The sequence below is a fragment of the Pseudomassariella vexata genome (assembly GCF_002105095.1).
Source record: "Pseudomassariella vexata strain CBS 129021 chromosome Unknown BCR38scaffold_19, whole genome shotgun sequence".
In the NCBI taxonomy this organism is placed as follows: domain Eukaryota; kingdom Fungi; phylum Ascomycota; class Sordariomycetes; order Amphisphaeriales; family Pseudomassariaceae; genus Pseudomassariella; species Pseudomassariella vexata.
The window spans coordinates 161,395-185,800 of NW_024467974.1; the positions used below are offsets into that span (position 1 = coordinate 161,395).

Consider the following 24,406-nt stretch of genomic DNA (forward strand, 5'->3'; position numbering starts at 1 on the left):
TGCGGTTAGCATCTTGACTTGCAGCACAGAGCTCAGCTCCACGCCCTCGATTCGGTTCTTGCCGTGAACCTATTCAGGCGCTCGTAGCTCGGAATTTCCTGCGACTGTTGTCACCCCCCATCGGCTCGTTAGAACTCTTTTTAGGGCCGTTTGGCAAGTTCCAATTCAAGGTAGCACCTTCAACCACCACCCATTGTTACGTCGTCCGATCTAGTCGTAAGCAACTGCAACTGCGACTGGCAAACCCAGAGAAAAATGTCTTCGGTCAACAATCCTATGGGCCTGGGCCCCGAGGACCTTCCGGCGGAACCGTCGCCTTTCACGAGAGGGCAAATAGACATCATTGTCGTTTTCGAGAGGACCGGCGCCGCGCTCTCGATCATAGGGGTTCTCCTGATTTTCTTCGCCTTCGCCGCGTTCAAACGCCTTCGTTCAGTACCCAATACTTTCATAGTATTTGCATCCATCGCCAATCTTGGAGCTAGTGCCGCCTGCTTGATAGGATACAGTGGGGTCACACAGGGAGAGGAAAGTCACTTGTGCCAGGCTCAAGCTTTCATGTTTGAACTGTGAGTAAATCCCCAACGGTCTTTAGTTACGTTTTACTGACGAGACACGCCAGGTTTATGCAATCAGATCCATGGTGGTCCTTTGCCATGGCCGTCAACGTCTACATGGTGTTTTTCTTTGCTGCAAATCCGAACAGCTTCCTACGATACTGGTGGGCCTACTTCTTCGTCTGCTACGGAGTGCCCTTCATCCCAGCGCTATGGTTGATCCTCGTTCGTGATAGTCGTGGCGGGGTTTACGGCAATGCAACGGTAGATTCATCCCTTGCGCCTTCTGACACGCATGAGGGACAAGGCTGACAGCTTCCCAGATCTGGTGCTGGATTGACAAAGATTGGAGCAACCTGCGCATCTACACCTACTACCTCCCCATATGGGTTTGCATCACGCTTTCGGCTTGCATTTACATCTCGGTTGGCTACTACGTCTTCAACCAGCGGAATCAGCTTCGTAATTTGTCGCTTAGTAACCCTGCGACGCGAGATCCCCCAGACCAGCGCGATTCGGGAGAAAAGGTACAGTGCCCCCCCCCCCCCTGAGGTTCTCCACCATCAATTCGGTCGCCTTGTCTAACGGAAGCATGCTGGGTAGAACCTCTTCACGAATGCTGCGGTTATGGGTCGTATTGCTACTGAGGTAACACAAGTCACAACAGTCCATCACACCCACGCCTGTGGCAGTGGAGATGGGCCTAAGTCGCCCAGCGCCGCGACTGTAAACTGGTTTGATGGGCCTGTGGAGAACCAGTCGTTCCCGGAACTTGGACTTGGCCACCAACCATCGTCGCTGAATCCGTACCACACGGTGACACGCATCACGGCAGACCCGGTGCCGAAGCGACCGTTCTGGACCCGCTTCAGTCACGCCTACAACCGATGGTGCTCCAAGTTCAATCACATGGACCCCGTCAAGCTCGCCTATCTGCGTACATCTTTCGTCTTTGCTATATCGGTTCTCGTCACTTGGACCCCCAGTTCCATCAACCGCGTCCACGATGTGATCCATCCGGGTACGGCCAGTTTTGGACTCAACCTCGCCAGTGGTATCGTTCTGCCGCTGCAAGGCGTGTGGAACACCTTCATCTTCTTCACGACGAGCTGGAAGACACTTAGAGAGGAGGTGCGGCTGCGATGGGACATGTGGAAGGGCCTGCCGCGTGGACATCAGGCTGCAACTGCCGCGCGCACAGAGAGGGAAAGGGCCGTTGAGCTGGAGCGGAGGATTGGTGGCCGGGACCGCATACAGAAAGGGAGAGATGACGTATCGCTTCCAGACAGCTCAGTGACGTCAAGTACGATGAGGGTCATGAGGGACGGGTCATTTACGAGCTTATAAGTTGGGGAAAACGGGTAAAACAGGGACAATGGGTAAGGGACAGGAAGCATGGGGTGTTGGGGACATGGGACACTTGGTGTACAAGGCCCATCATAAAACGGCGACTGCTTTCGGGATTTATTTTTGTTGGGACTTGAATACAAGCGGAGGGTATACCCACTGACGCCGTTAATAAGGCATATTTGTGCTTGGAAGTGTGCGTCTGTATATGATACAAAAGAGACATAAGTAGATACTCTCCAGGCTATCCATATGTTTAATCGGCAACCAGGTTCAGCGATGAGAACAGAGTTGATATCATACGAACGAGTGTGAACGAGTTGTGTTTGGTTGGGTGGCCGAATTGTGAGGCTTGGGACCAGGGGAGGGGGGTGGTTCTGTCTTATTTCCAGGCAAATTCTATAAAGCTAGCATGTTTCACCTGGTTGGTTGCTTCTATTTGGTCCCGCTGTAGGAAGTTGATTTAGGCGTATACTAAAATAAGTAGAAACCTTTATGATGTGGCAGGCAGTGCTGTAGGATCGACAACCTTACCAACGGGATACCTCGGATGCGGGGTCGCAGTAGTAGCAACAACTACGTTGACTCCACCTAATGTGACGCCAGTTATTGTGTTGCTGTGCCTATTTGAAGTGAATTGCCTTCCTCGTTCCCTTATCATCCCTCATTCTGCTTTGCTGACAAGGAAGCTTTCACAACAGCATCTTTCTTCAAGTGCCAGACGACCCCGTCCATACTTAGTCTCGGAGCCGAACATACCAGAAGTCAATCAAAAGCTACTGTACCAGACCCGAAAGTGGGCAACCATAACGACACGATGGCGTCAGACGCAAAAAAAACAGTCAAGGCCGAGGACATCTTCCTGCCTCACATCCTCGCCAAGTACGACCCCAAGGCTGTCGAGTGCGTCCTCTCGATGGCCAACTCGGACATTCCCGCTGTGCAACAGCACCCCTTGTCCGAAGTCCGCGCGAACCCGTCTAGGTTCGCTCCTCCGTGGGCTAAGGACGTCACGGGATGGGAGCGAGTTACGGATTATGAGGTGGCATCCGAGGATGGCGCGAAGGTGCCGGTCAAGGTGTATCATCCCGATTCAGCGGTGCATGGCATAGGGCCGTACGGGGTGCATTTGAACTTCCATGGTGCGTTTCGATTTGGCTGGATTGGGAATTTGGAGAACTGCATTGCTGACATGGTGAGATCGTAGGCGGTGGGTTTGTGTTGGGTGACTTGACGACGGAGTCTTCGCTCTGTTTGAGTTTGCGGGATGGGGCTGGGGTTGTGGTGGTGGATGTGAACTATCGCCATTGTCCCGGTAAGATCAGAGCCGTCCGTGTATTTCGCAACTCGGCTAATACAAACGCATCAGAGTCGGCTTGGGGCAAGGGCATTGAAGACGCTTGGGCCGCGTTACAATGGGTAAGACACCGAGCCTTGAGTATACTACCACTCTTCCCCCAAAAGTACTAACCATTTCAGGTTCGAAATTCAGCCAAAGACTTGAACATAAACCCAGAATCTGTCTCCATCGGCGGAATATCTGCCGGCGGCCACATCAGCATCATCATCCAGCACATGGCCCGCGACGCCGGCATACCCCTGAGACTATGCATGGCTACCGTTCCTCCGTCAGAGAACGACTTCCTGTTCATGTCCTACTCTGAGTCACCCTTCCAGTCCTTCCACGATTTCCATGACGGACCCATTCTTGGCTGGGGTCGCATCGAGTGGTTCGGGCAACTGTGCTTCCCGCGCGATAAGCTGGAGGAGCGGAAGGCTCTGGTTCCCGAGTGGTGGATTGGTCCGCTCCATGCCAAGAACTGGAGTGGATTGTGCGATACATTCATCAGGACGGGGGAGTGTGATCCACTGAGGGACGAGGGCGAGGCATATGGGATGAAGCTTGTTGCTGGGGGCACTAAGGTCACTTTCAAGAGGTACTTGGGGTGTCCGCATTTGTTCATGTTCTATGAAACTATGGCACAGAAGAAGGAGTATGACGAGGATTCCATTCAGGCTTTGAGGAAGGCCCACCGGTCTGGCAAGAAGTGAGGCACTTGAGTAGAACAAGCTGACTTGAAGGAGCTGGCATGTTATTTTTATTGTTTTTCACATAGCATGGAGCTTTAACTCCCTGATAGCAGTGACGTTCTCCTCCCTTGTTTTAGAAGATTCTGGTTGTATTCATTACTTCTCAAAGGATCGCTCTCTGTACGCTATAGGAGCCAAGTTTTCTGAGACATCACTCTAGTAGGGAGTAGACAGCGTACGGAGTAGGCAGCTGCAGAACTTCTGTAAGATTTGAATGGGACGACGATTTTACAGAAATAATGGCCTACATCTCTACCTTGAAAGTGGTTCATTTTGTGACATATCGCTTCGCGCTTCGGCCACATCCTGAACATACTATATTCGCCCTAATATTTTGTATAGTCCAAATTTTCGGGACTGCCTACTTCACTGCTCTCGCACCAAACCGCCGTAGGCGCAGCCATCATTGATGCGTTAATTCCATTGGAACCAACCTCGCCACTACGATTGACGATTCCATCCCGTCTTCAAGATCACTACCGCCGTCTCAATATTCGCTTTGCCTTCCACCAAGCATCCAAGAAGAAGCTATCGACTTGGACTAGCTACGGCGCTATCTTCGGACCTGTTGTTACATCGCGCAGGACGCCAGACAATTAAATCCCTCTGTGGCCGTTCTGAATTACCCAACTTTAGTCTTTGCTGGGTAATGCAGGATTAGGACAGGCCGCATTGGAATACGTTCAAACGATCTACTTCATTCTCTGGCGTTGGATTCGCAGGTCTTCACGAAATCGGGTTTCGTCCCATCCTGAAATGATCCCAGAGGCCATGTCGCTACTTCGGTTGCAGATCATATTCTCAAAGTCGAAGTAACCAGCATGTCAGATCGCCAAAAGAATGCGTGCGAAGCTCCACACATTTTGGGTTCCTCCTATTATATGATCCAGTACCGTTCTCTATAGGAACCGCGATTATTGTAGAAGAAATATCAATAAGATATCAGAAGATATCGAATTGTTCACCGCAGAAGAAGAAGCTGCCAGGTCGGAAGACGATGTCATAAATACTACCCAAATTGGGGCACAGTTCTGGTCACCAAGGCAACATCATGGTCAGATGTACCAAAGTCCTCTGAATAATGATTACGATAACTACGAGGAGGAAGAACGCCTAGTGCACTACTACCCCAGCCCAGTATTCCCATCATTGTCGCTGGTACAATGCTCTTGAGAGAGTAAATAATGGCATCGTTAGTAAAACAGATGGTTACATGTCTTGGGCGCTCACGAGAGCCAATCTAACGATTCTTGAGACATGCCGAGCGTGTCACAAAGAGACAAGGGTAGCGGATATGAAAGAAGCTGAGCCCTCTTTGCAATACGCGTCGCTGGGAAGAGCTACTGGCATAGGCAACCGACAGAGTTATCTCGACCACTGTCTATAATTCAATTGAACGACAGTGTAAGCAAGACCTCAAGAATGACGTTGGCTGGTACCTAAACCCAGCCACTATGCAGCGAATTGCATACGTAACGTGCGATACCGACGGGGTGACCTACTATATGGCCCGCCTGCTACTGGAAAGCCCACACAGACTGCTGCCATCGCTGGCAGGTTCGACTTGAATATTTACAGAATCGACATGTCAAGCGACCTTGTTTCGGGACTTGAACCCTCGACGCATCGTTCTCCTCGAAAACATCGACGCAGTGGCATTGAAGCGACATGCAGCAACAAGGCCGAGGCGGCAGGCGTAAACGCTGAAACTCCCGGCGTGTCAACTTGAAGTGCACGCCTTCAGATGTCCTCAATGTACTGGAAGGCGTCGGGTTGCAGAGATGCAGGATCATCATAGGCACTTCCAATACGCCCGAGCGCCTGTATTATGTACTATTCAGACCTGGCCGGATTGATGGTTGATACAAATGGGCCCCTTCTCCCCCAAGATGGCAAAACATAAGTTTGTCCAAATGTTCGAGCCGGACTGCAAGAAGAACAACTCAAGGAACAATCAGCCTGACACTGGGCGTCGCCGTTTCAGAAGCGGCTCGAAAGTTCGCTTCTGAGTTTAAAGAACTTACAGGTACAGCTTGCTTGTATGGGGAAGGCAAGATATGGCATTGCAGAATGGATGCGTGAGACCTTGCACACTGCCGCTGCTAAGGCCTTCCATGTGAACTCGGATAACAAGGACGAGGCCCGCTGGGAAAATTCTGATCAGGACAATGAGGAGGACTACGAGGAGTGCTATTACCTCAAGGTTTTCGTGGATTTTATGGCATATGGGATAGACTAGAGAGTGCGGGAAGTGAGACAATCGGTGAAGCGCTGGCAAGTTGGAGCCTACATTCAGACCGAAAGGCTATTATGGGGTATAAAGCAACATATACGGGAGAGCATAATTCCAAAAATCAAGACCGTATGTTCTCTGAGTGCTAAGAATACATAATGCAGACGGCAAGCCGAGTAGATCTCCATAGAGGTAGATGGATTATGGCCAGGTTATTGGACACAGGTGTAGCATCGGCCCCACGTAATCTATTTGGTAGTCCGGCAGATTTCTTGTATATATATATTTGAATATTCTGATCAACTGAATTAAAGTTGTTGGAGATCAAGACTGGTAAGGGAAGGGGCTACATTGCTTCAAAGCCTTGCAACGCCACGGCCAGAAGAACCAAGTTAGCTACGGGGGAACAAACGGCATTATAAATAAAGAAGACATCCTGGATTGCTACGAAGCAGTCAAATCAAGGAATTTATCCTTCAAAAATGAAAACCAAAAATAGCAAAAGGCTCGGCCACGCCTTCAGTTGAACTCCTAGCCTACGAAAGCCACCACCAAGTGGTTATTTATTTCGCCAACCTCTAGGTCACAATGCGCAGCAGATCCATCTGGGAAAGCAAGGAGACCCCTTTGCTAGTGACCTGAATGGTGGTGATGGGTATTGCTTCCGTTTTGATTCAAGAAGTGCCATCTCTGGTCCGCCCTTTGAGTGAGTACCAAATTCGGAAGGCCACGGCAAATGGAAAACCCAGCTTAACTTCTCACAAGACTCGCTGCCTAGGTAAAAAATAAATAAATGATGCCTAAGGGCCGACGATATGTGTCATTGGGTTCTCTTGCCCTCATACCCAGACTTGTGTTCAAACCCTCTCCGACATCTTTTGGAGACTCCAACCCCCTTTGGCAAGAAATGCAATGTTTACGCCAGCATTGTACCAATCGTCATTCCTATGCATAGGCTACTAAACCTTCACTCTCTTAGGCGAGATGTATCATTGATATCTCCGCCAGTATGGTATCGAACATCGTTCAGACAAAGGGGCAGCAGATACCAACACCTTCAGCCAAGAATACGAAGTTTCTACTAATATTCGAGCCAGCTATTGTTCTCATGTTCAGAATATTATTTTAACCCCCTTGTGAAGTGACACAAGCTATTGATCAGCCTTGTACCGATTATCATCCTCATACATAGGTCAGTAATGAACGTCAAGCCCCGTAACTAAAGGACATCGCATCTCTGCCCATCCTGTACCAAATATGCTTTTCATTAAAGCGCAGGTGGGAGTAGACCTCAACCCGGTTCGTCAAGGGATACTGCATATCTACCAGCTCAAACCAAAAACTGCGGTCACATATGATTCATAGTGCGTGATGAACTTTGATCGCCTTAAGTTAAGGGCATGACTCTTTTACCTCTAGCTCACCATCTCAGCGACATATCCACAGGCCCAGGGTAATTGAAACGCCTCACCGATATGGTTGTCTAGCAGTTATTTTTACATAGCTGTACGTCTATATTTGTACAAGATCATACAATGCTCATCTCGCCCCTTTTCATTCCACCGTCTGTACTTGCAAATACATCTATAACCTCAACGGGAACAAGCTAGCCCGCTCCATTTCACCTAGGACTCCGTTGCCTGCCAGCGTCCATCGCTCACTGACGTTCTTTTCATCAATCCTCATCCTGAGAATTCCACTCGCAGCCCAGTACTCCATCAACGCACGCGCCTCGGCCTTGGATACGCCATTGACCTCAAATATACCGACGCCCTTCAGGGATTCAAAGACCTTCTCGTCATATTTGGAATAGAACGGGTCCCGGGGTGGAATCTTGAGCCCAGCTTGCGCGGCTGCCGCTTGCTCCAGCGCCTTCTCCAAGGACTTGATCTTCAGCGAGTTGCCCTTGGTCATGATACCGACAATGCTAGCTCCGTTGGCAAAGTGCGTCTTGCCGCCCAACGCATCGACGAAAAGTCGGATGAGACTCAGGTCATGGCTGTGAATGAGCTCGAAAGATGGGCTGCGATAGTCACTCGGGCGCATGATGTGGCTCAGGCCGTCGAGGGAGAACATAATGGGTGGACGGCCTGGGAGGAGCAGTTCTTTCCACAGGGCCTGGAATACGGGCCAGGCGAATTCCGGCTCTTTGGTTGCGCTGGCCAACTGGGCGAGCGACCAACCACGGGGGACGGAGATGGGGAGATGCATGTGATCGAGGCCGACTTGTTGTTTAGACAGGACTTCCTTGTTGGTGGCATACATATCTTGCATGAGCTTGATGAGGTAGACAGGCTGGGAGAACATATTCGTGTTGGGGATGGTGGCGTACTCTGTGTGAGCGTTGACGATATCTTGGGCTAAGCATGGTTAGCCTGCAATCAGAGGTACTATCAGGTTGGTTCGATTGTACCTTCGGGGATATTGATAACCACATATTTGTTCAGAAAACCGGCACAGAGCGCCTGAAGCCCCAGCATGCTCTTTCCACTGCCTCTCGGCCCCGTCACAACCGACCTGAACGTCCCCTTCCTTGCCACCGTCTCCGTCATGGCTTTGACAAAGTCGACAGTCTCCCGTCTGATCAGCATGTGCGGACGTCTGAACAAGCCCCATTGCTGCGTTGGCTTAAAGGCCTCTACAATTCTCAATTGGTCGATCACCTCCTCCGGGATGCCCATGACCTGTCCCACGGCAGCCTGGTCCGTCATGTTCTCGGCCGTGATTTCGTCGAGTCCTGGTACATCGAGGGCATTGTTATTACTGAGCGTTATACGCTTCCTGAAGGCCTTTCGCTCGCCCTCGCCCACGGACTTGCCGCTGCTCTTGTCGCCCTTGTGCCTCTTCTTGCCGAGAATAAGCTTCTTGCCCGATCGAATGTGTCGCGAGAGGGGGTTGCCGCCGGCCTCCTTCCTCTCGCCGGCGAAACGGGCGGCTGATGTGGTGAATGCCGCAGTTGTGGAGGGGCCTGCTATCGAAGTCGGCACCAGCAGTCGTTGAGACGGCCGCGCGAGGCAGCGCCAGCAATTGGGACTCGCCATTGTCATCGTTATGTCGCATCAAAGTCCGTCAAAGGTTGAGTTTCTACCAGGGTCCTAGGCCGTTAAATTTGGGAGCTAGCTGCCGGCAAGTCTCGGGGCGCGGAGAAATCGACCCCCGGTATGTTATCGATAAAGCCAGGATAGTGGACGAAAAGTACAATTTTTGGAGTGTGAATCTGAACTTTTTTGCAGAAGTAGATGATAGCAGCTCCCAGTAGCTTTTCCGGTAAAATACAAAACTTTTCCGCAACACACGAGCGGGACAGACACACGACCACCCTCTGCATAACACATCCTTCTAAGAGCTCCCAGGATCCCAATTGCCATCCCACCTCCACCAACACACCTCTCCCAACGCCTCAAGATGGCGCCAGAGAAACTCGATATTTCGGTCGACAAGCCCACACCCTACACCTACGACCTCGGCCTCCTTCTCGCCACCGACGCCAACCCGCTTCCATCCCCAGAGTCGGGATCCCTCGAAGAGCGCCTAGCCGCCACCGCCCGCGATGGAGCACAAGCTCTCATAAATCAAATGATGATGACTCTGCCGATCCAATCAACGAGCGCGGGTGTACTCATGACACTTCCCGCGCCAGAAACCCCGTTGCCGCGCGAGAAGCCGCTGCCGGCGGCCAAGGAGCAGACCAAATGGCAGGCGTTCGCAGCGCGCAAGGGCATCAAGCCTAAGACGCGCGAGCAGAAGCACATGAAGAGCCAGAAGTTCAACGAGGACACAGGTGCATGGGAGAAGACGTGGGGTTACAAGGGCAAGCGGCCTGAGGGCGAGGTGCCCGCCGACTGGGTCGTTGAGGTGGACGAGAAGGGCGAGAAGGTGGGCAAGGATCCCAAGCAGAAGAAACGGAGGACGTGATGTGCGTCGGCCGTATGGGGGGAGGACAACTACATATGGTGCGGGAATGATACCCATGATGTGAGTAAGAATGACATTAAGGGGGGAAAAGCATTTGCAGGCGTTCAGGTTCTGATTTTGGGACGAAGGCCATTAGGGTTATCATGTCGAGGGGATCAGCAAGTCGTAAGACAGTTTAGTCTCATATTAAGCGATGCAGGCCAACTTCCTGCCTGCCCTTATGGTACAGTTAGTCTCTTCTTTTCGTCCCTCTCCTTCTACTTCTTTGCAGTCCCGAGTTTGCTCCCTTCTCTCAGCCAAACCTAGACAACTCCCAGCATCGCTGCTCCTCTATTCGTCCTACCAGAGTTAGCCAAAACTCAGTTGGCTGACTGGTATTCAAAGCACGCAGTGATGAAGCACGCAGTGATGAAGCACGCAGTGATGAAACACAATGGAGTGGCACGCACGTCAGCGGCCTTCAAGCCCCTTCGCAAATGCGAGGCAAACACAACCAGACGAGAGCCACCGTCAATCCTCGAAATACATACATCTCTCAACCTATGCATTAAAATGCGCGCGTTAAGGGGTATTCCAAAGAAAAATACCAAGTATCAATCAATCTCGGGTGCGACGCGATAGGGAAAAAAAAGTTCTGAAGATTCCACCGTTCGCTGTGTCAAAAACCTGCGTCACTTTTGTCCTCGTCTGGATACCCAAAAGCAAATAGCCTCCCATGTGCCTATCCAGTCGCCGGCAAGATGCTTGCATACCGCTTAAACGTCGAGAGGAAAATTTAATGCCGAGGGCGCAGATTTCGGTGTCTTCGGCAGAGGCTGATCAACTCGAACATAGGAAAATTTGTATGATCGTCAACGGTGCGTAAAATCGTGAGTCGAGATAAAAAGGGGTGAGAATATGTCTTCGTGTTAAAACATACAGTTCCGCCAGAGGTGGTTTCATGTCTCGCATGTCAGAAAAGCAGGCCGCTTTGGAGATATCTTGGTTCGTCTCGTGCTCCTTTTGTTCGAAGGCCTCAACTAAAAGCCGAGAGGAGAGAGCGGTTTGATTGGTGACAGTGGCCTCAGATCTCCTGACCTCCTTGGCAGCTCTCTGTCGCTGTCGACAGTCAAGTTGGTCGAAATGGTCGAATTATTTGACTCCATGCTGCCGTTCGACTGTGCAGGCGGGATAGGCTTCTTCCGTAACTTGCCGTTTTGCTGCTGATTTTGCTCACGCGCCAGAGCTGACTGCCTGCTACTGTCCGAAGACGATATGTTGCGCTCATCCTGGGTCTCGTTTGTGCCGTTCGCGCCGTTGCTGTTGGACGCGGAACGGCCGCGGTTGCCCCCGCCACTGAGCGCTCTAGGGGGTGGCTGGTTCATCAACATGTACTCTTCCTCGATAAACTTGGCCTCGTTTTTGCAGCCCTGCCAGCATCGCCTCCAATCGCAGACGAGAAATCGGAAGCAGAAGGCGTCGATCTTCATGCATGGCTGGAAGCAAATGCAGAGGTTCCTGAAATCCATCTTGTTCTTGTCAGAGTGCGCCAGGAGCAAGCTCAGGTGGCAGGTAATGGCAAAGAGCAGGTAGTAGTTGTAAGGCGATAGGTTGGAGAGTTCCTCGACGAGTAGCTGTGGCACTTCTTCGGCCCCAGAGCATTCTCGAGAAATGCGCTCTTGGGCTTCTTTCGGAAAGAGCTCGTCCGGTAGTTCTCGTAGCCAGGCTTTAAGCATGGATCCGATGATATTGATGTCGTATAGGTCCTCCTGCGCGAACAGATCGACGTCGAATTCTGATACTGCGCGTTAGTCCGGTGCCACGTATCATAGGAAAATAAAAGAAACAAAAAGAGAGAAGACGCGCAGGATACTCACCTTCGTCAAACCTCCTTTGCCATTTCTTGATCTGCGGCCCGCTCCCGGGAACACGATATAGGCCCTCCACGTCGCTCCCCTTGTAGTTCAGATAGTCGATGGCACGCCATGGAAATGCCGGCATCCAGAATTCCGTCTTATCCCGCGACTCTTCCAACTTTTTTGATATCCTTGTCAAACGTGTCTGTTCCACCAACGGGCGGTTGATTACTTTCAACTGGTAATGCTCGTCGTCCACATGCGGCTCCCTTTCGGTCGTGCTTCCACTCCTCCCACCCTTGCCAAACAATCCCTTGCTTATCATGTCGGCTGCGCGTGTGCCAGAACTCTTTAGTCCACTAAGAAAGGCAGAGCCTGCGGTGTCCCTGAAGGAGGAGGGATGGCTTCGGTTGTAGTTGTGGACGTCTTTATCTTGTCTAATTTCTTTGTTCGTCGTGTCTCGGGGCAGAGCTCGATCCGCCGAGTGATTTCGTGCTGATGAGTTGACAACGTGCCTGAATGAGCGGTCGGGCCCCTCCGATTGCAGCGGTGCCGTCGTCAGGGGTTGTTGACCCGCAAAGGTGAGTGCCCGATCTGGTTCCTGCATTTTTGCCGGTTTGGGCTCCTTTGGACTGGTACCCTTGGGACTCGGCCCTTCCCTGTCCTTCAATGACTTGGTGCGGCTAAGCAAGGTGAAAGGCTTCGGCTTGTGCTTTCTTGAAGAATTGGACAAATCGAGTTCCCCGTTGCCCGATACTAATGACAAGTCCGATCTCGACGGTAGAGAACCGGTTTTTTGGTGAGAGTAATCAGCGGAGGATTGATCTGTTTCCGTAACAAAGACACAACAATTAGCGATGTGATTGTAGGCGCACCCGCAGACTGACGGCAATTTCCAACGACTGAAGAAAGCCGTTTCCGAAGACAACCAGATGATGCGGCGTAGAAAAGGCAATGGCAAGGCAGTAACAGTCTCATACCTGAATGTTTAGAAGTTTTACTCGATACCCGATCTGACATGGCAGGATAGTCCGTGCCGCGGGACATAGCCTCGTAACTAACGTCTGTCTGGCTCCGGTTGGAACTCGGGGGTTGGTGGAGCCCCTGGGTCGACCTCGACGGCTTGTTGAAGTTGAAGAAGCGGCTGGCGCTCCTGGAATGTTTTTCGTTCTCACGATGGGGAGGGGGTTGATGTGCGGTAGTGGGACGTCGATATTGGCCAGCGCCGTTTCGCAGTATAGGTGTGGTCGACGACTTGTGAATGGTATTGGTATCACTCGAAGCTGTGAAATGCGGCGAATGGTCGGAATGGGACTCTGGGTCGGGATGTTGATGATTCTGGTTGTTGTAGTATTCTTGTTGGATGTTGTCGGTTTGAGACGGCGAGTGCTGCGGAGGGGTTTCGGCGAGCTGTGACTGGTACGAGGACTGGGACTGCGGCGGCACTTGGGCTTTTTTGGAAGTGTTGAATCTGCTGAAAGGGGATCGTGGGGATCGAGACGATTTGGACGACGTTGGGGTTGAGACGGCTAGGAGGGTATCTTCGCCACTGCCACTGGAAGCGACGCCGACAACAGGTAGAGCTTGCACGGGCGAGCTTTGACTTTGGAGACTAGCAAGAGCTTGACCTCCCAGGGCGGTAAAATCAGTGACGGCAGAAGAAAGGTCGTGAGAAGAGACATTCATGTCGCCTGTGTCAGTGCCTGTGCCTATGCCAATCCCAATTCCAATGCCATGTGGGCTAGAATTGGAACCTTCAGAACCTTGGGAATGGGACTCGGCCAGGGCCAGCGGCTGAGGAGCACCACGCTTGCGTCCCATCCTCGAGTTACCGAGTAAGTAGGTATGGAGTACCTGACAATACGAACCAAATAGCAATGCCCCGTCCGCTCAGAAAAAAAAGTGTACTATGCGATGTTGGCCAGGTAGGTGCTGGAGGTGCGGCACGGCCGGCCGTGTCTGCGAAGTTAGCGGCACTCCCCTTTGGTCCTTCGTTACTTCGTAAACCAAGCGCTACAGGGCAATATCAAGGCAAGTTTTTGATTCGTGCTCTGCCGCACAAAAGTCGGCTGGTCAGCAGAGCAGCTGTATCAGGTACCGACTTTAGGTGTCAAGGGTTGAGAGAAAATAGCCAGATTGAGAATCTGTGACACTGCGACACTGCAACAAGAGATCCAACCGTCGCGCCAGAGCCTGACAGGGACCGCCCGGGTGCAGGCACATTTAGCACTCTAAATTAAAGAGGGGAGGGCCCTGAAGAAGCTAGATGCTCGAGGCTAGAGAGCTCTATGCCCTTGAGAGGGGGGTAATGGTTGGAATCTCAATTTCGGTATTGACATACGTCAAACGAAGAGGGACCAGAGACATGAGCAAAACGAGACTTTCCAAGGGCAGGCAGGCTGGCGATGCCGATTGACGGGGCAAAATGTAAGTGGGATCGGAGCTCTGTCCAGGGTACACCGTGGACGTGGTGGGTGTGTATGGCGATGTTTCCGTGCGTGTTTCTGCAATGCAGACAAGGCAAGGAGTGGGAATCCTCCGCTGCGCCCTGTCTAGTTCCTGCTGGTAGTGCGCGCTGCGCGCTGGGCGCTATGGATGCTGGATTGTTTGGCCGGTGGGGTTTTGAATAACTGCACAATGGGATGCACATCACCAATAATTGATGTCAAGTATGAAGTATCCTGATCAACATTAAAGCACATATCAAAACTTGGCGTTAGACATTCATGTAGGCATTGGCCGTGATATGTATTACCCTCTCTCTGTACTTTGATGTCGTCTGACTTACGTACTCCACCATACGGCGTCCATGGAGACAGATGCAGGTGCAGACAGTTAGAGTAAGTGTACGGCGGATAGCAGAAACTGCTCGCACTGACTCAGGCTGAGGTTGTGAGACTTGACATGTCCGGTTTGAATGTTCGAGAAGATTTGCGGCGAACCTTACGCTTGCAAGTTGTTGAGTGATGAGATACTCATGCATGGGGCTGGACCGCAATTCGGGAGGTGTCCGACAATGCATCAACTTGTTCGATGTCCGGGGTCCTTTTCTCTAGGAATTAGGCGGCTCGGTATTAGCGCCCTTGAATGATCATCTCCAGCTTGTCTAATGCAACAGCGCATAGTCTATGATTTTATTCTACTTTAAGTAGATTTAAGCCCGTCCACAATTGATGCCCGAAATATACATCCCGGAAGTCTTGGCAGGAACAATGTGCGGAAAACAGATGGACAAGGTGGGGGGGCAAGACCCGCTCTGAAACGGATTCTTTTCTGAAACGTCATGCTGCGCACATCCTCCTGTTCTAATTCCCCTCATTTGGTCCTGGCAGGCCCTGGTTCATCACCAGGATTGTCCCGAAGCCGTGACTACTATGTAAAAGCTTGTTGGCTTGACCGCAGCTACCTTTCCAAGTTTAGCGCTCCTGGCATTTATTCGACGGTACGAAGTTCTGCCTCGATACATTCATGTTCAGTGTCGCTGTCCGAATGTGATGCTTTGGAGGCTCATAATGCTATCTACGAAGCCTTCCAAACACCGATGCTCCTCTGCAATGGTCACGAGCCTCGCCACACCGAAGGTCTGCGAAGCCTGGTTTGGTTTCGTTAACATCAGTCGCGCGAATCTGACCCTTTTCAGACCAACACCATAATGACAGATGGCAGCAAACTCAATTTCTTTCGGCGAACTCAGCAGAGTCATTAGAAAGTTCAATAGCTAGATCACCCCTACCAGACAATCTAATGATAGGTACGTCGTAGTGCTGTGGATGTATGCCAAAATAGCATCCGACCTAACCCGACTGCTTTCCATGATTGAGCGCTTCTACGAAGTTGGGTTGAACATGGTAAGTTTGCCATATCGCCAAAATGAAATATTTACGGACCTCGATATACTGCCCACAGCCCTATGTTCGCCGAGGGCACACGACAAGGAACCTGATAGGATTTGCAGGAGGGTTCTAGATCGCCGAAGACTTGAAGGCAGACTGGCTGTTGATCCACTTGACATGACGTTGGAAGCTCACAACATTGAGTCATTTCTGTTGCAAGTGGGCATGCCTTTGGGCTATCTGTACATAATCGAGGTCCATGTCAGAATATCCATGCAAGAGGTCTTCTAAATGGCACCACGGTCATTATTCCTGATAGAGGCAGTCTATGAGCGTTGCCGTCACATAAAGAGGGTCATGCCTGTCTAGATTCTGTATCTAAGTTACCAGAGAGAAGTAAATGTAACAGTTCTTCAATGAACCTGTGTAATCGAAGCTTCAATGTACATGTGCGACTTCCATGATCGAAGCACTGTCCCTGATTAGAATAGAATCGTATGATGGCTACCTTGCCCATGAACCACAGCCACTGACAAAGATTTAGATAACTGCGATCTCTGGTTGGACGATGACAACCAAGTGCTCACTTTGGTTCATTTGTTGGATATTCACGGCAAGCTTTCCGATTTGTTCACAAATCCATGTCAGAAAGGCGGAAAGATAGCGAGAATGGGCCTGGAGAGGTCGTACATGTCGTCCTCTCCGCATGTTGTGCTTGTGAAACATATGGGTGTACGCCTATTGATTGTCAGCCTCGTGTCACGATCGAGATAATCTCACCGCCAAACCACATGTCGTGTGACCATTAACGACGCCGGAGCTTTCTATCTTTGACGCCATTGACTTGGTTGCAGGCATGGAGGGCAGGTATCGCACAGCAGGTTTCGGATATGCCCAAGCTTGTAAGCCTCCATGTTACAGTGACACTCAGGCAAGCCAGTTCGCCGCTACAATTGGATGTCTAAATATCAGAAGGGGTGCCTCATGCCGGCGGCTGTGAGTGATTGTCATACTATGTACATGAGCATGGAGCTCACGAGTGCATCGTAGGTATAGTACGGTAGCCGGTCTAGTGGATACTCCCCAGGTTCGTTGCAGTGACGTGGAGGCTCGAGAATGGGCCAACATCACCAACCCGGCGGGACTAACTCGATGTGGTACCATGAAATTTAAAATGCGGCAAATCCGACATTGTTGAATTCAGCACTTCGGCACTACACTACATCTTCTTCACATCCAGGGCAAGCCCCAGACTGCAATGAAAACGAGATTCGCATCACCTGAAGGCAGTGTAATATCAGGGACACGGTCGGTGTGGTCATGTGCAAGCACAGAGGACACACTCCGCAGTGATAAAAATTGGAATAATCACGATTGAGGTCAATAGACCTCTTTCAGAGATTAAACTGAAAAGAACACTGCGAGCGACAGTTAGTTGATGATCGAAACATCCTACGCGTCAAGCGAAGAGCGGATACGTACGATACTACACTTGATCTGTTGCGGAAGTTAGCATATGTGATAGCACACAACATGAGGCAGAGCGTTCAAAACGTACCTAAGCCAAAAGGCAAAGAAGAGCTAAAGAGGAAAGGAAAGCGAGTGAAATCCCCGGGAGTAAGACCTGGTTAAGTACTTTCCAGGGCGGTGTAGCTGTCTGTAACTCTGCCGGCAAGAACTAGGCGGTGAATGGGTAAGCTGGCTGGGGGTGACAACCAGGCAGAAGTCACTGTAGGCCATCGTTACCGGCAAAGCACTGACCATTTCGCATTCATGGGTGAGGAGAAAGATAATCAAATCGAAGCTGAAAGCAAAATTCATTCTCTGCATTTGCTGGCATCACTTTCTTGGTAAAATTATTGTGATCTGAGTTCTTTTGAAACCGTGCAATCAATCATTCTCACCATCGTAGGGCTGTCATCCGATGACAGCTGAACGGCAACTCCTGCAAAGTCACCCCACTTCCAGATTCCGAAGTCTCGCTTCAATTACTCCCAGGTTGAGTTTAGGGTCAAGTGCCCAAAAAGAAGCATCTTGTTCGACGGCCTGATTTGCTTTTTCGTTTTTTTTCATAAACTTCATCCGTGACCATGGCCAACCTCAGCAAACTCCCAGACGAGCTTCAACTTGCGACAGCTGCCCATGTCAAGTACATCCAAAGCCTTGACACCAGGAAGGATGAGTACGAATACTGGCTGACAGAGCATTTGCGCTTGAACGGACTATACTGGGGCCTTACAGCTCTTCATCTCCTTGGTCAACCAGACGCTCTTCCAAGAGCGGAGACCATTGACTTTGTCTTATCTTGTCAGCACGATAATGGAGGGTTTGGCGCGGCTCCAGGTCACGATGCCCACATGCTGTACACCGTCAGTGCCGTGCAGATCCTAGCCATGATTGATGCTTTCGATGATCTCGAGAAACGAGGCAAGGGCAAAGCTGCCGTCGGGAAATGTTCGAAACTTCACTCCCCATCCCCTCAGAGCCCTGGCTGACCTCACTTTACAGTCATAGCAGATCTCCAGAATCGCAAAACGGGTACTTTTGCAGGTGACGAATGGGGGGAGGAAGACACCCGGTTTTTGTACGGTGCCTTCAATGCTCTTTCCCTCCTTGACATGGTGGACTTGGTGGATGTCGACAAGGCTGTAGACTACATCATTTCGTGTGCAAACTTTGATGGCGGCTACGGTCTTAGTCCCGGCTCCGAGACGCATTCTGGACAAATATTCACCTGTCTCGCTGCTCTCTCCATCGCAGGTCGAATGGAGTCTGTCGAGGTTGATAAGCTCGGGAAATGGCTGAGTGAGCGCCAAGTAGCTGGCGGCGGCCTCAACGGTCGTCCGGAGAAGGACGAAGATGTGTGCTATAGTTGGTGGGTGTTAAGCAGTCTGGAAATGATTGGCCGCACACACTGGATCGACCGAGATGCTCTCATTGCTTTCATCCTGAGATGCCAAGACCCCGAGCTCGGTGGCATTGCAGACAGGCCCGGTAATATGGTCGATGTTTGGCACACCCTTTTCGGGATCACTGGACTGACCTTACTTGGGTATCCTGGATTGGAGCCTGTTAATCCTGTCTATTGTCTGCCAAAGTCGACGACTGATCGCGTTTTGGGCTCGCGGACGTAAGAAATGTTTATTTTGAGGCTGGTTCTTGTCGTCCCTTCGCCATGGAGTGTTGCAGCATCATAACCAGTTTTCCTTCTTCAACTATTTGCATCCGCTACAAAAGAGTACTATACACCGTGCTATGAGGTTTAGTTCTCAAACATTTGGATAAGATTCCACAGAGTCAAACTACCTTTGATGGCCACCACTCTACCTACTCTAGCCATCTAATAACCTACCAGCCTCATCTCAATGCTTGATAGGATACAAGGCAAGAGTAGAGAGAATTGTCTTCGTTCCTTCAGGACTCCACGCATCACTATGTGGAATCGGTCATAAGGAGCTTTTCAAACAAGTTTCAAGTCATGAACTCAAAGTACTTTGTATAGCAATAGGACGGCCATATTGAGTGCGAAATGTTCCAGCCGAGAGAATAATGGATCTATTTATATTTGGGAGAGTCCTAGATTTGTGTTACATGATCTTCATCTCCATTCTGCAGTTGCCTTGGACAGGAGATAATGATGCTTTCGTAAATTAACATTGCAGGAGCGCGACCAGAATTTATAACACAATTTTACATACTCTGAGCTAACATTCGCGAGAACATACTGAGTTTATGTCTGTCTTGTCGAAAATAATCCTCAGTCCTCACGAAGCGTTCTATGCCCATACCTGACCCCGAGAATACAATGACTGGTCTATTCGTTCATCGCACCGATTACGCTGCCGCTCCCTGTTTTATCATCGAGCACCTTGACGAATAACCACAGTACACAGAGCAATGACAGTCTCAGGAACAACCCAAGATAACCTGCCTCAAGACATCGAATCTCAAAACTCCTGCGAAGCCCGCCGCGTCACAATCTGCGATGCCTACAGCGTGGAGCACAGCGGTAGCGAGAACGCATTAATCCGGCGGGAATATGGGCAAGAGGTCCACCAATTCTGACCAGACTCAAAATACGATTCAATTGTCTCAACGACTTCACGCAAAGGCTGTTTCGCGAATTATGTCACAAACTGATTACAAGCATGAAGCTGTACGCCCGGGAGCAACCTCGAAAGCAGACAAGAAGCATTCCATTAAGTACCAACGACGATGATGTGATGTATTCTCTGTCCATCAACAATTTTCGTCACTTGGCTGAGGAGCATCACCAAGAGTTTCCGGACGAGGTTAAGGAGCTGTTGGAGAAACCCTGGGATGGATTCTTGGCTCGGGTTGCGCTACGAGCTTGAGCCGCTCCTGGAAATTATGGGCAACGGAATGGAAGGGCCGGCGGCAGATGTACTCGTCTCGGTTCTCTGATTTTCGAAAAGAAGCTGGCAGGTTTCCTGGTTGATTAGATCATATAAGCAATTGGTCCCTGAGCCAACAGTCCCGAAAAGACATCTCGTTTCCTTTCATCACGTTGGGTCTGACCACTTTGCAGCCGCCTCGTGCTATTTTACCGCGAGTTCAGGCGGGGAATAGCATAATGCTCTTGCGGTGACATCTTCAGGTCTATTCCATTGATAACTCCCTCTCGCGCGTCATAAAGAGGGAGGGAGGAACAGCATACTATCACAGACACGCGGATGCTCAGAGGAACTGCAGCTACAGTAACCTACGGATCATAGCCTTAATTGGTAAAGCTTAGACACAGTAGAGGAGCGAAGAACGAGAGAAATAATACAGTTGGGATCAAGTCCTCCTGCGCTCAGGCTACTATAGGACCCATTTACCTGGAGATGCTCCCACACAATGAATGGCCTATAAAATTGGTATCGATTTTCTCAATTACCAGCCCAAGTTGATCTGATCGTGCTCCGACCTTCGTTGGACTCTCGTCATCTTCTATGCCAACGAGCTGACAATTTCCTGGCGTGCAAGTTGTACTTTGCGGCCAACGATCTCCTATTCTTCAGGAAAGATTAGATGATGGATGTAGGAGGACCTCAATGGATACTGACTCGACATATATACTTGGAGTCAGCAGCTGTAAATGTGGCATGTCCGAGGCATTCGAGAATATCATGGCCGAGAGTTGGCACGTATCCTACCTCGACAGTGATAATGCATGGCTGGAAAGTCTTTATATAGAGTAAGATCAACCCAATCATACTCTCTTCCAATCTCATAGCCACCAACCACCGCAGTTGAAGTATAACATGAAGGCTCGGTTATTAGCTAAAACGACATGTACTCTCAGAATCGAGTACCCCAGTCACTCATTGGGCTTGATCATCTGAGCTATGTTTTGAACATGTGCCGAGCTTTATTTGCGTTCCTGATCTATCAAAAGACCTGTGCAAACAAACAACCGAACTTCTTCTCGACCGTAGCCGATATCCATAACGCCATGGCATGTTGAAATATTGCTACAAAAGACTCAACCCATGTCAACTCCACGCCGTATCTCATTCTATTTCGAAACCATTATTCCATGTCATCATCATCCCCGTTGCCAGCGTTGATAAACACAAGTCTCGTGCCATTACCGGCAGTTTGCCAAACCTGTGCGACCACGTTAGCTTAAATGCACGGAGAAGGGGGTTATAAGGGGAACTTACATCAAGATTCGTGTACTCATCCAAAGCACCCGTCCACTGATCCTCAGTGAATCCCTTGGCCAAGACACGTTCGCGCACCTTGCGCATGCTCAACTCCACAGTGCCGTCCTCTTCGTCCGCATCTTCATCGTCGGGCCTGCAAGCACCAGTATCGAGCAGCGTCTTCACCAGCTCCATGATCCGGGTGTTGGCATCACGGCCGCGGCGGCGCGGGCCTTCGTGGGCTGCCAGACTTTCCTTACTAGCCTCCACGAGCCGCAGTGCCTCATCAACGTCGTCTTGCGACACGACGTCAGCGAAACGCAAGCGAGCCAAAGCTTGTGCCAGACGGACTACACCGAGAAGGGTACGGGGCGTCGTGTGCGCGAACTGCTGGCCCTTGGATTCGGCCGTCTTCTGGGCTTTGCGCAACCGCACGTACGTCTTGGTGAGGTACTCAGTGACACTATGCGGTACAGTGGGACGGTATGTGCGGGCCTTGGCCACGTATGCTCGTACTTCGTGGGGAGTGAAGACAACGTTCTGTGCTTCGCCATCGGCAGAAGTGGCACCGTTGTTGGCGTAGAGATCTGGGTGCCTGCTGTGCATGTGCACATAAGCGACGTGCTTGGCCAGCTGGGCATCGGAGTCGCGGGTAGGGGTGTCAAGGAGCAAGAAAAGTACATCGAAACGGGAGAGAAGGGCGGCTGGCAAGTTGATGTTCTCCACGGGGGAGATGCGCGGGTTGTACCGCCCGTAGATGGGGTTAGCCGCTGCAAGGATAGATGTGCGTGCGTTGAGAGTGGTGGAAATGCCGGCCTTGGAGATGGAGATGGTCTGTTGTTCCATTACTTCGTGGATGGCGGTTCGGTCATTGTCGTCCATCTTGTCAAATTCATCGATACAGCAGATACCGTTGTCAGCAAGGACAAGGGCTCCGCCTTCTAGGACCATCTCGTCGGTTACTGGATCTCGCATCACGGCTGCGGTAAGACCGACTCCACTGGAACCACGACCAGAAGTGTACACGCCCCGGGGGGCAACCTTGGAGATGTACTTCAGCAGTTGAGATTTGGCAACACCGGGGTCACCCATCAAACAGATATTGATATCGCCACGGATCCTCATTCCATCGCCCATCTCCTTGGTGACACCACCCACCAGCAGAAGTAGGAGAGCCTTCTTCACGTCAAGATGTCCGAAGATTTCAGGAGCGATAGACTTGGCCAACATTTCGTAGACACTGCCCGACTGACTGAACTTCTCGATCCGGCGTAGCAGTTCATCGTCGACAGTCATCTCGTCGTATGCCTTCTTGTGCTGGAGAATGTGGTGTGCCTCCACGTAGGTATCCGTCAGAAGCCCAGCTCGCATCGCCTTGAAGCCCGTGTAAGGGGTTGGCAGAAAGATACCAGATATATCGACGACATCGCCAGGATTCACCTGTCTAACAGCGCTGCCATAGCACGTGACGGTTAGTGTACGAGGAATCTGTCCAATGGGGACCTGCTCTGCCATCTCTTGAATCTTGACCTCTTGGAAGGGCAGGAACTTGGAGGCACGAGATGATTGGAAAAGTTGGCCTTTGGACTGGTTCTGGGTGCATTCTTCAGATGGGCACATGGTCAAAGGAGCGTATTGCCGGTCGCCAACTGGCTGGAAAATCTCGCAGCCGCATCGGTCGCAGGTGTAGGCGCCAACTTGGACGATGGGCTTGACATCTGATACGCGAGTTGCGATGCCACGCACCGTGATGAGGTGGCCAAGATGCTCACCCCGCACATCTCGTACTGCCAGGGCCTTGACTGGCTTGTCTGCTGTCGAAGTTCGTGGCTTGAAGACCAGTGTGTAACGGCGGGTCAGCTGCGCTGGGAAAGTGGACTCGAGCATTTCCGGGTTATTCGTTGCCTCGGCTTGCTGAGCCATATCACGGTTGCGTGCCTGTCTTCGCTCCATGATGACATCGAGTACATCATCTTTGAAGGTGACGCCTCTCGTAGGGGGAGGTAACTTGTTGTCGATGGCCCTGGAAATGACTTCAACATAGTGTTTGGTGTTGGCTTCGATGGATTCGACCAGCTTCAGTTCCTCGTCGTATTCTTGTTCGTACTACAATGCCACGTCAGTTGCGTTGTCTCCAGAATGTCACCAGTTCGCCAGGTCTTACTGCGACAATGTCGTCCAGCTCTATGAGCACCTCGTCAAGTGCGCGATCTGCAAGCTTCTGCAACATGTCGGCATACTTGTGGGTGGGCAGCTTCGGGGCAGCCCTTTGCTTCCGCCGCTGCTCGTGCGCCTCGTCGTCCTCGTCCATGAAGTCATACTCGTCGCTTAAATCATCCTCGCCGATACTGATCTGGCCGATGGCATGCGTGAGGGTGTCCTGCGGTGAGGTCTTGAACTTCTCGAGGAAATTCTCGAAGGCGACTCGCTGAGCATCATAGTCGACGATGAATTTGTGCTGAAGGAGCGCCATTGTGAGGAATGCGATCTGCTCCGGGGTATCTCAATCGTCACCGATGTTGAATTGCAACGTTGAAGAATGCACACGGAGAATTGGGGCGTCAAAAGCTGCTACAACCCCTGGCGCTTCCAGCCCCGTCGCGAAAAGACGGGCAAGCAGCGGCGCGTCAATGCAAATCCAATGTCGTCGCAAACACGCGAATTTTCGCGACAAATGGAGAACTAGCCACAATGGACTTTAATGAGGTGCATATGTGGCTCAAATGCTTGGCATCAAACCAAGTGCAGATGGAACACGCCTCGCAAAGCTCTATTCGGGAATTGCGCCGGGTGGTGCCTCGGCATCGGCACATGCAATGTGAAAGCAGTTCCCGCCAATGTCGTGTCCTGTCTAGAAGCTACAACAGCTCGGAGCTGATCTCACCGAGGATACTAGACACCTTCAAATGAACTGGTTGACCCAGTCGAGGAGTGCTTCCAATGC

The 24,406-nt window shown here is 51.0% G+C and overlaps 7 protein-coding genes across 7 annotated transcripts; 4 read left to right on the forward strand and 3 right to left on the reverse strand.

The window, feature by feature from the left end:
• Positions 1-276: 276 nt before the first annotated feature.
• BCR38DRAFT_354367 (uncharacterized protein) lies at positions 277-1,904 on the forward strand (the record flags this gene model as incomplete). The annotated part of the gene is made up of 4 exons (XM_040856878.1): positions 277-569; positions 623-821; positions 881-1,084; positions 1,161-1,904. 4 exons carry the CDS (start codon positions 277-279, stop codon positions 1,902-1,904), a joined length of 1,440 nt encoding a protein of 479 aa, XP_040710712.1.
• A 466-nt stretch (positions 1,905-2,370) lies between these two features.
• Positions 2,371-4,216, forward strand: BCR38DRAFT_449201 (Alpha/Beta hydrolase protein). Its single transcript, XM_040861271.1, has 4 exons — positions 2,371-3,046; positions 3,112-3,219; positions 3,274-3,323; positions 3,384-4,216. Exons 1-4 carry the CDS (start codon positions 2,821-2,823, stop codon positions 3,954-3,956), a joined length of 957 nt encoding a protein of 318 aa, XP_040710713.1. The 5' UTR covers positions 2,371-2,820; the 3' UTR covers positions 3,957-4,216.
• Positions 4,217-7,476: 3,260 nt separating this feature from the next.
• Positions 7,477-9,450, reverse strand: BCR38DRAFT_449205 (mitochondrial ribosomal protein). Its single transcript, XM_040861272.1, has 2 exons — positions 8,642-9,450; positions 7,477-8,588 (listed from the first exon to the last, which is right to left on the reverse strand). Exons 1-2 carry the CDS (start codon positions 9,273-9,275, stop codon positions 7,813-7,815), a joined length of 1,410 nt encoding a protein of 469 aa, XP_040710714.1. The 5' UTR covers positions 9,276-9,450; the 3' UTR covers positions 7,477-7,812.
• BCR38DRAFT_449206 (ribosomal biogenesis regulatory protein) lies at positions 9,448-10,348 on the forward strand. The gene is made up of 2 exons (XM_040861273.1): positions 9,448-10,203; positions 10,272-10,348. The coding sequence occupies exon 1, from the start codon at positions 9,634-9,636 to the stop codon at positions 10,141-10,143; it is 510 nt and encodes a 169-aa protein (XP_040710715.1). The 5' UTR covers positions 9,448-9,633; the 3' UTR covers positions 10,144-10,203; positions 10,272-10,348.
• A 615-nt stretch (positions 10,349-10,963) lies between these two features.
• BCR38DRAFT_83283 (Rho GTPase activation protein) lies at positions 10,964-12,952 on the reverse strand. The gene is made up of 2 exons (XM_040865686.1): positions 12,000-12,952; positions 10,964-11,917 (listed from the first exon to the last, which is right to left on the reverse strand). The coding sequence occupies exons 1-2, from the start codon at positions 12,583-12,585 to the stop codon at positions 11,163-11,165; spliced, it is 1,341 nt and encodes a 446-aa protein (XP_040710716.1). The 5' UTR covers positions 12,586-12,952; the 3' UTR covers positions 10,964-11,162.
• A 4,839-nt stretch (positions 12,953-17,791) lies between these two features.
• Positions 17,792-19,153, forward strand: BCR38DRAFT_83325 (terpenoid cyclases/protein prenyltransferase alpha-alpha toroid). Its single transcript, XM_040865687.1, has 2 exons — positions 17,792-18,265; positions 18,320-19,153. The coding sequence occupies exons 1-2, from the start codon at positions 17,902-17,904 to the stop codon at positions 18,943-18,945; spliced, it is 990 nt and encodes a 329-aa protein (XP_040710717.1). The 5' UTR covers positions 17,792-17,901; the 3' UTR covers positions 18,946-19,153.
• Positions 19,154-21,021: 1,868 nt separating this feature from the next.
• BCR38DRAFT_401227 (MCM2/3/5 family-domain-containing protein) lies at positions 21,022-24,110 on the reverse strand. Its single transcript, XM_040857756.1, has 3 exons — positions 23,627-24,110; positions 21,481-23,568; positions 21,022-21,424 (listed from the first exon to the last, which is right to left on the reverse strand). The coding sequence occupies exons 1-3, from the start codon at positions 23,933-23,935 to the stop codon at positions 21,347-21,349; spliced, it is 2,475 nt and encodes an 824-aa protein (XP_040710718.1). The 5' UTR covers positions 23,936-24,110; the 3' UTR covers positions 21,022-21,346.
• Positions 24,111-24,406: the final 296 nt, after the last annotated feature.

What these genes read in the sequence shown, in the direction of transcription:
- BCR38DRAFT_449201 (XM_040861271.1), top strand. Translation starts at nt 2,821, where the DNA reads ATGGCCAACTCGGACATTCCCGCTGTGCAACAGCACCCCTTGTCCGAA. An exon ending in GAACTATCGCCATTGTCCCG is followed by an intron (nt 3,220 to 3,273) that starts GTAAGATCAGAG and finishes CAAACGCATCAG; the next exon opens with AGTCGGCTTGGGGCAAGGGC. An exon ending in CTTGGGCCGCGTTACAATGG is followed by an intron (nt 3,324 to 3,383) that starts GTAAGACACCGA and finishes TAACCATTTCAG; the next exon opens with GTTCGAAATTCAGCCAAAGA.
- BCR38DRAFT_449205 (XM_040861272.1), bottom strand. Translation starts at nt 9,275, where the DNA reads ATGACAATGGCGAGTCCCAATTGCTGGCGCTGCCTCGCGCGGCCGTCT. An exon ending in GGTTATCAATATCCCCGAAG is followed by an intron (nt 8,589 to 8,641) that starts GTACAATCGAAC and finishes AACCATGCTTAG; the next exon opens with CCCAAGATATCGTCAACGCT.
- BCR38DRAFT_449206 (XM_040861273.1), top strand. Translation starts at nt 9,634, where the DNA reads ATGGCGCCAGAGAAACTCGATATTTCGGTCGACAAGCCCACACCCTAC.
- BCR38DRAFT_83283 (XM_040865686.1), bottom strand. Translation starts at nt 12,585, where the DNA reads ATGCAGGAACCAGATCGGGCACTCACCTTTGCGGGTCAACAACCCCTG. An exon ending in GCAAAGGAGGTTTGACGAAG is followed by an intron (nt 11,918 to 11,999) that starts GTGAGTATCCTG and finishes GCGCAGTATCAG; the next exon opens with AATTCGACGTCGATCTGTTC.
- BCR38DRAFT_83325 (XM_040865687.1), top strand. Translation starts at nt 17,902, where the DNA reads ATGGCCAACCTCAGCAAACTCCCAGACGAGCTTCAACTTGCGACAGCT. An exon ending in CAAAGCTGCCGTCGGGAAAT is followed by an intron (nt 18,266 to 18,319) that starts GTTCGAAACTTC and finishes CTCACTTTACAG; the next exon opens with TCATAGCAGATCTCCAGAAT.
- BCR38DRAFT_401227 (XM_040857756.1), bottom strand. Translation starts at nt 23,935, where the DNA reads ATGGCGCTCCTTCAGCACAAATTCATCGTCGACTATGATGCTCAGCGA. An exon ending in AGCTGGACGACATTGTCGCA is followed by an intron (nt 23,569 to 23,626) that starts GTAAGACCTGGC and finishes GTGGCATTGTAG; the next exon opens with TACGAACAAGAATACGACGA. An exon ending in ATGAGTACACGAATCTTGAT is followed by an intron (nt 21,425 to 21,480) that starts GTAAGTTCCCCT and finishes GTGGTCGCACAG; the next exon opens with GTTTGGCAAACTGCCGGTAA.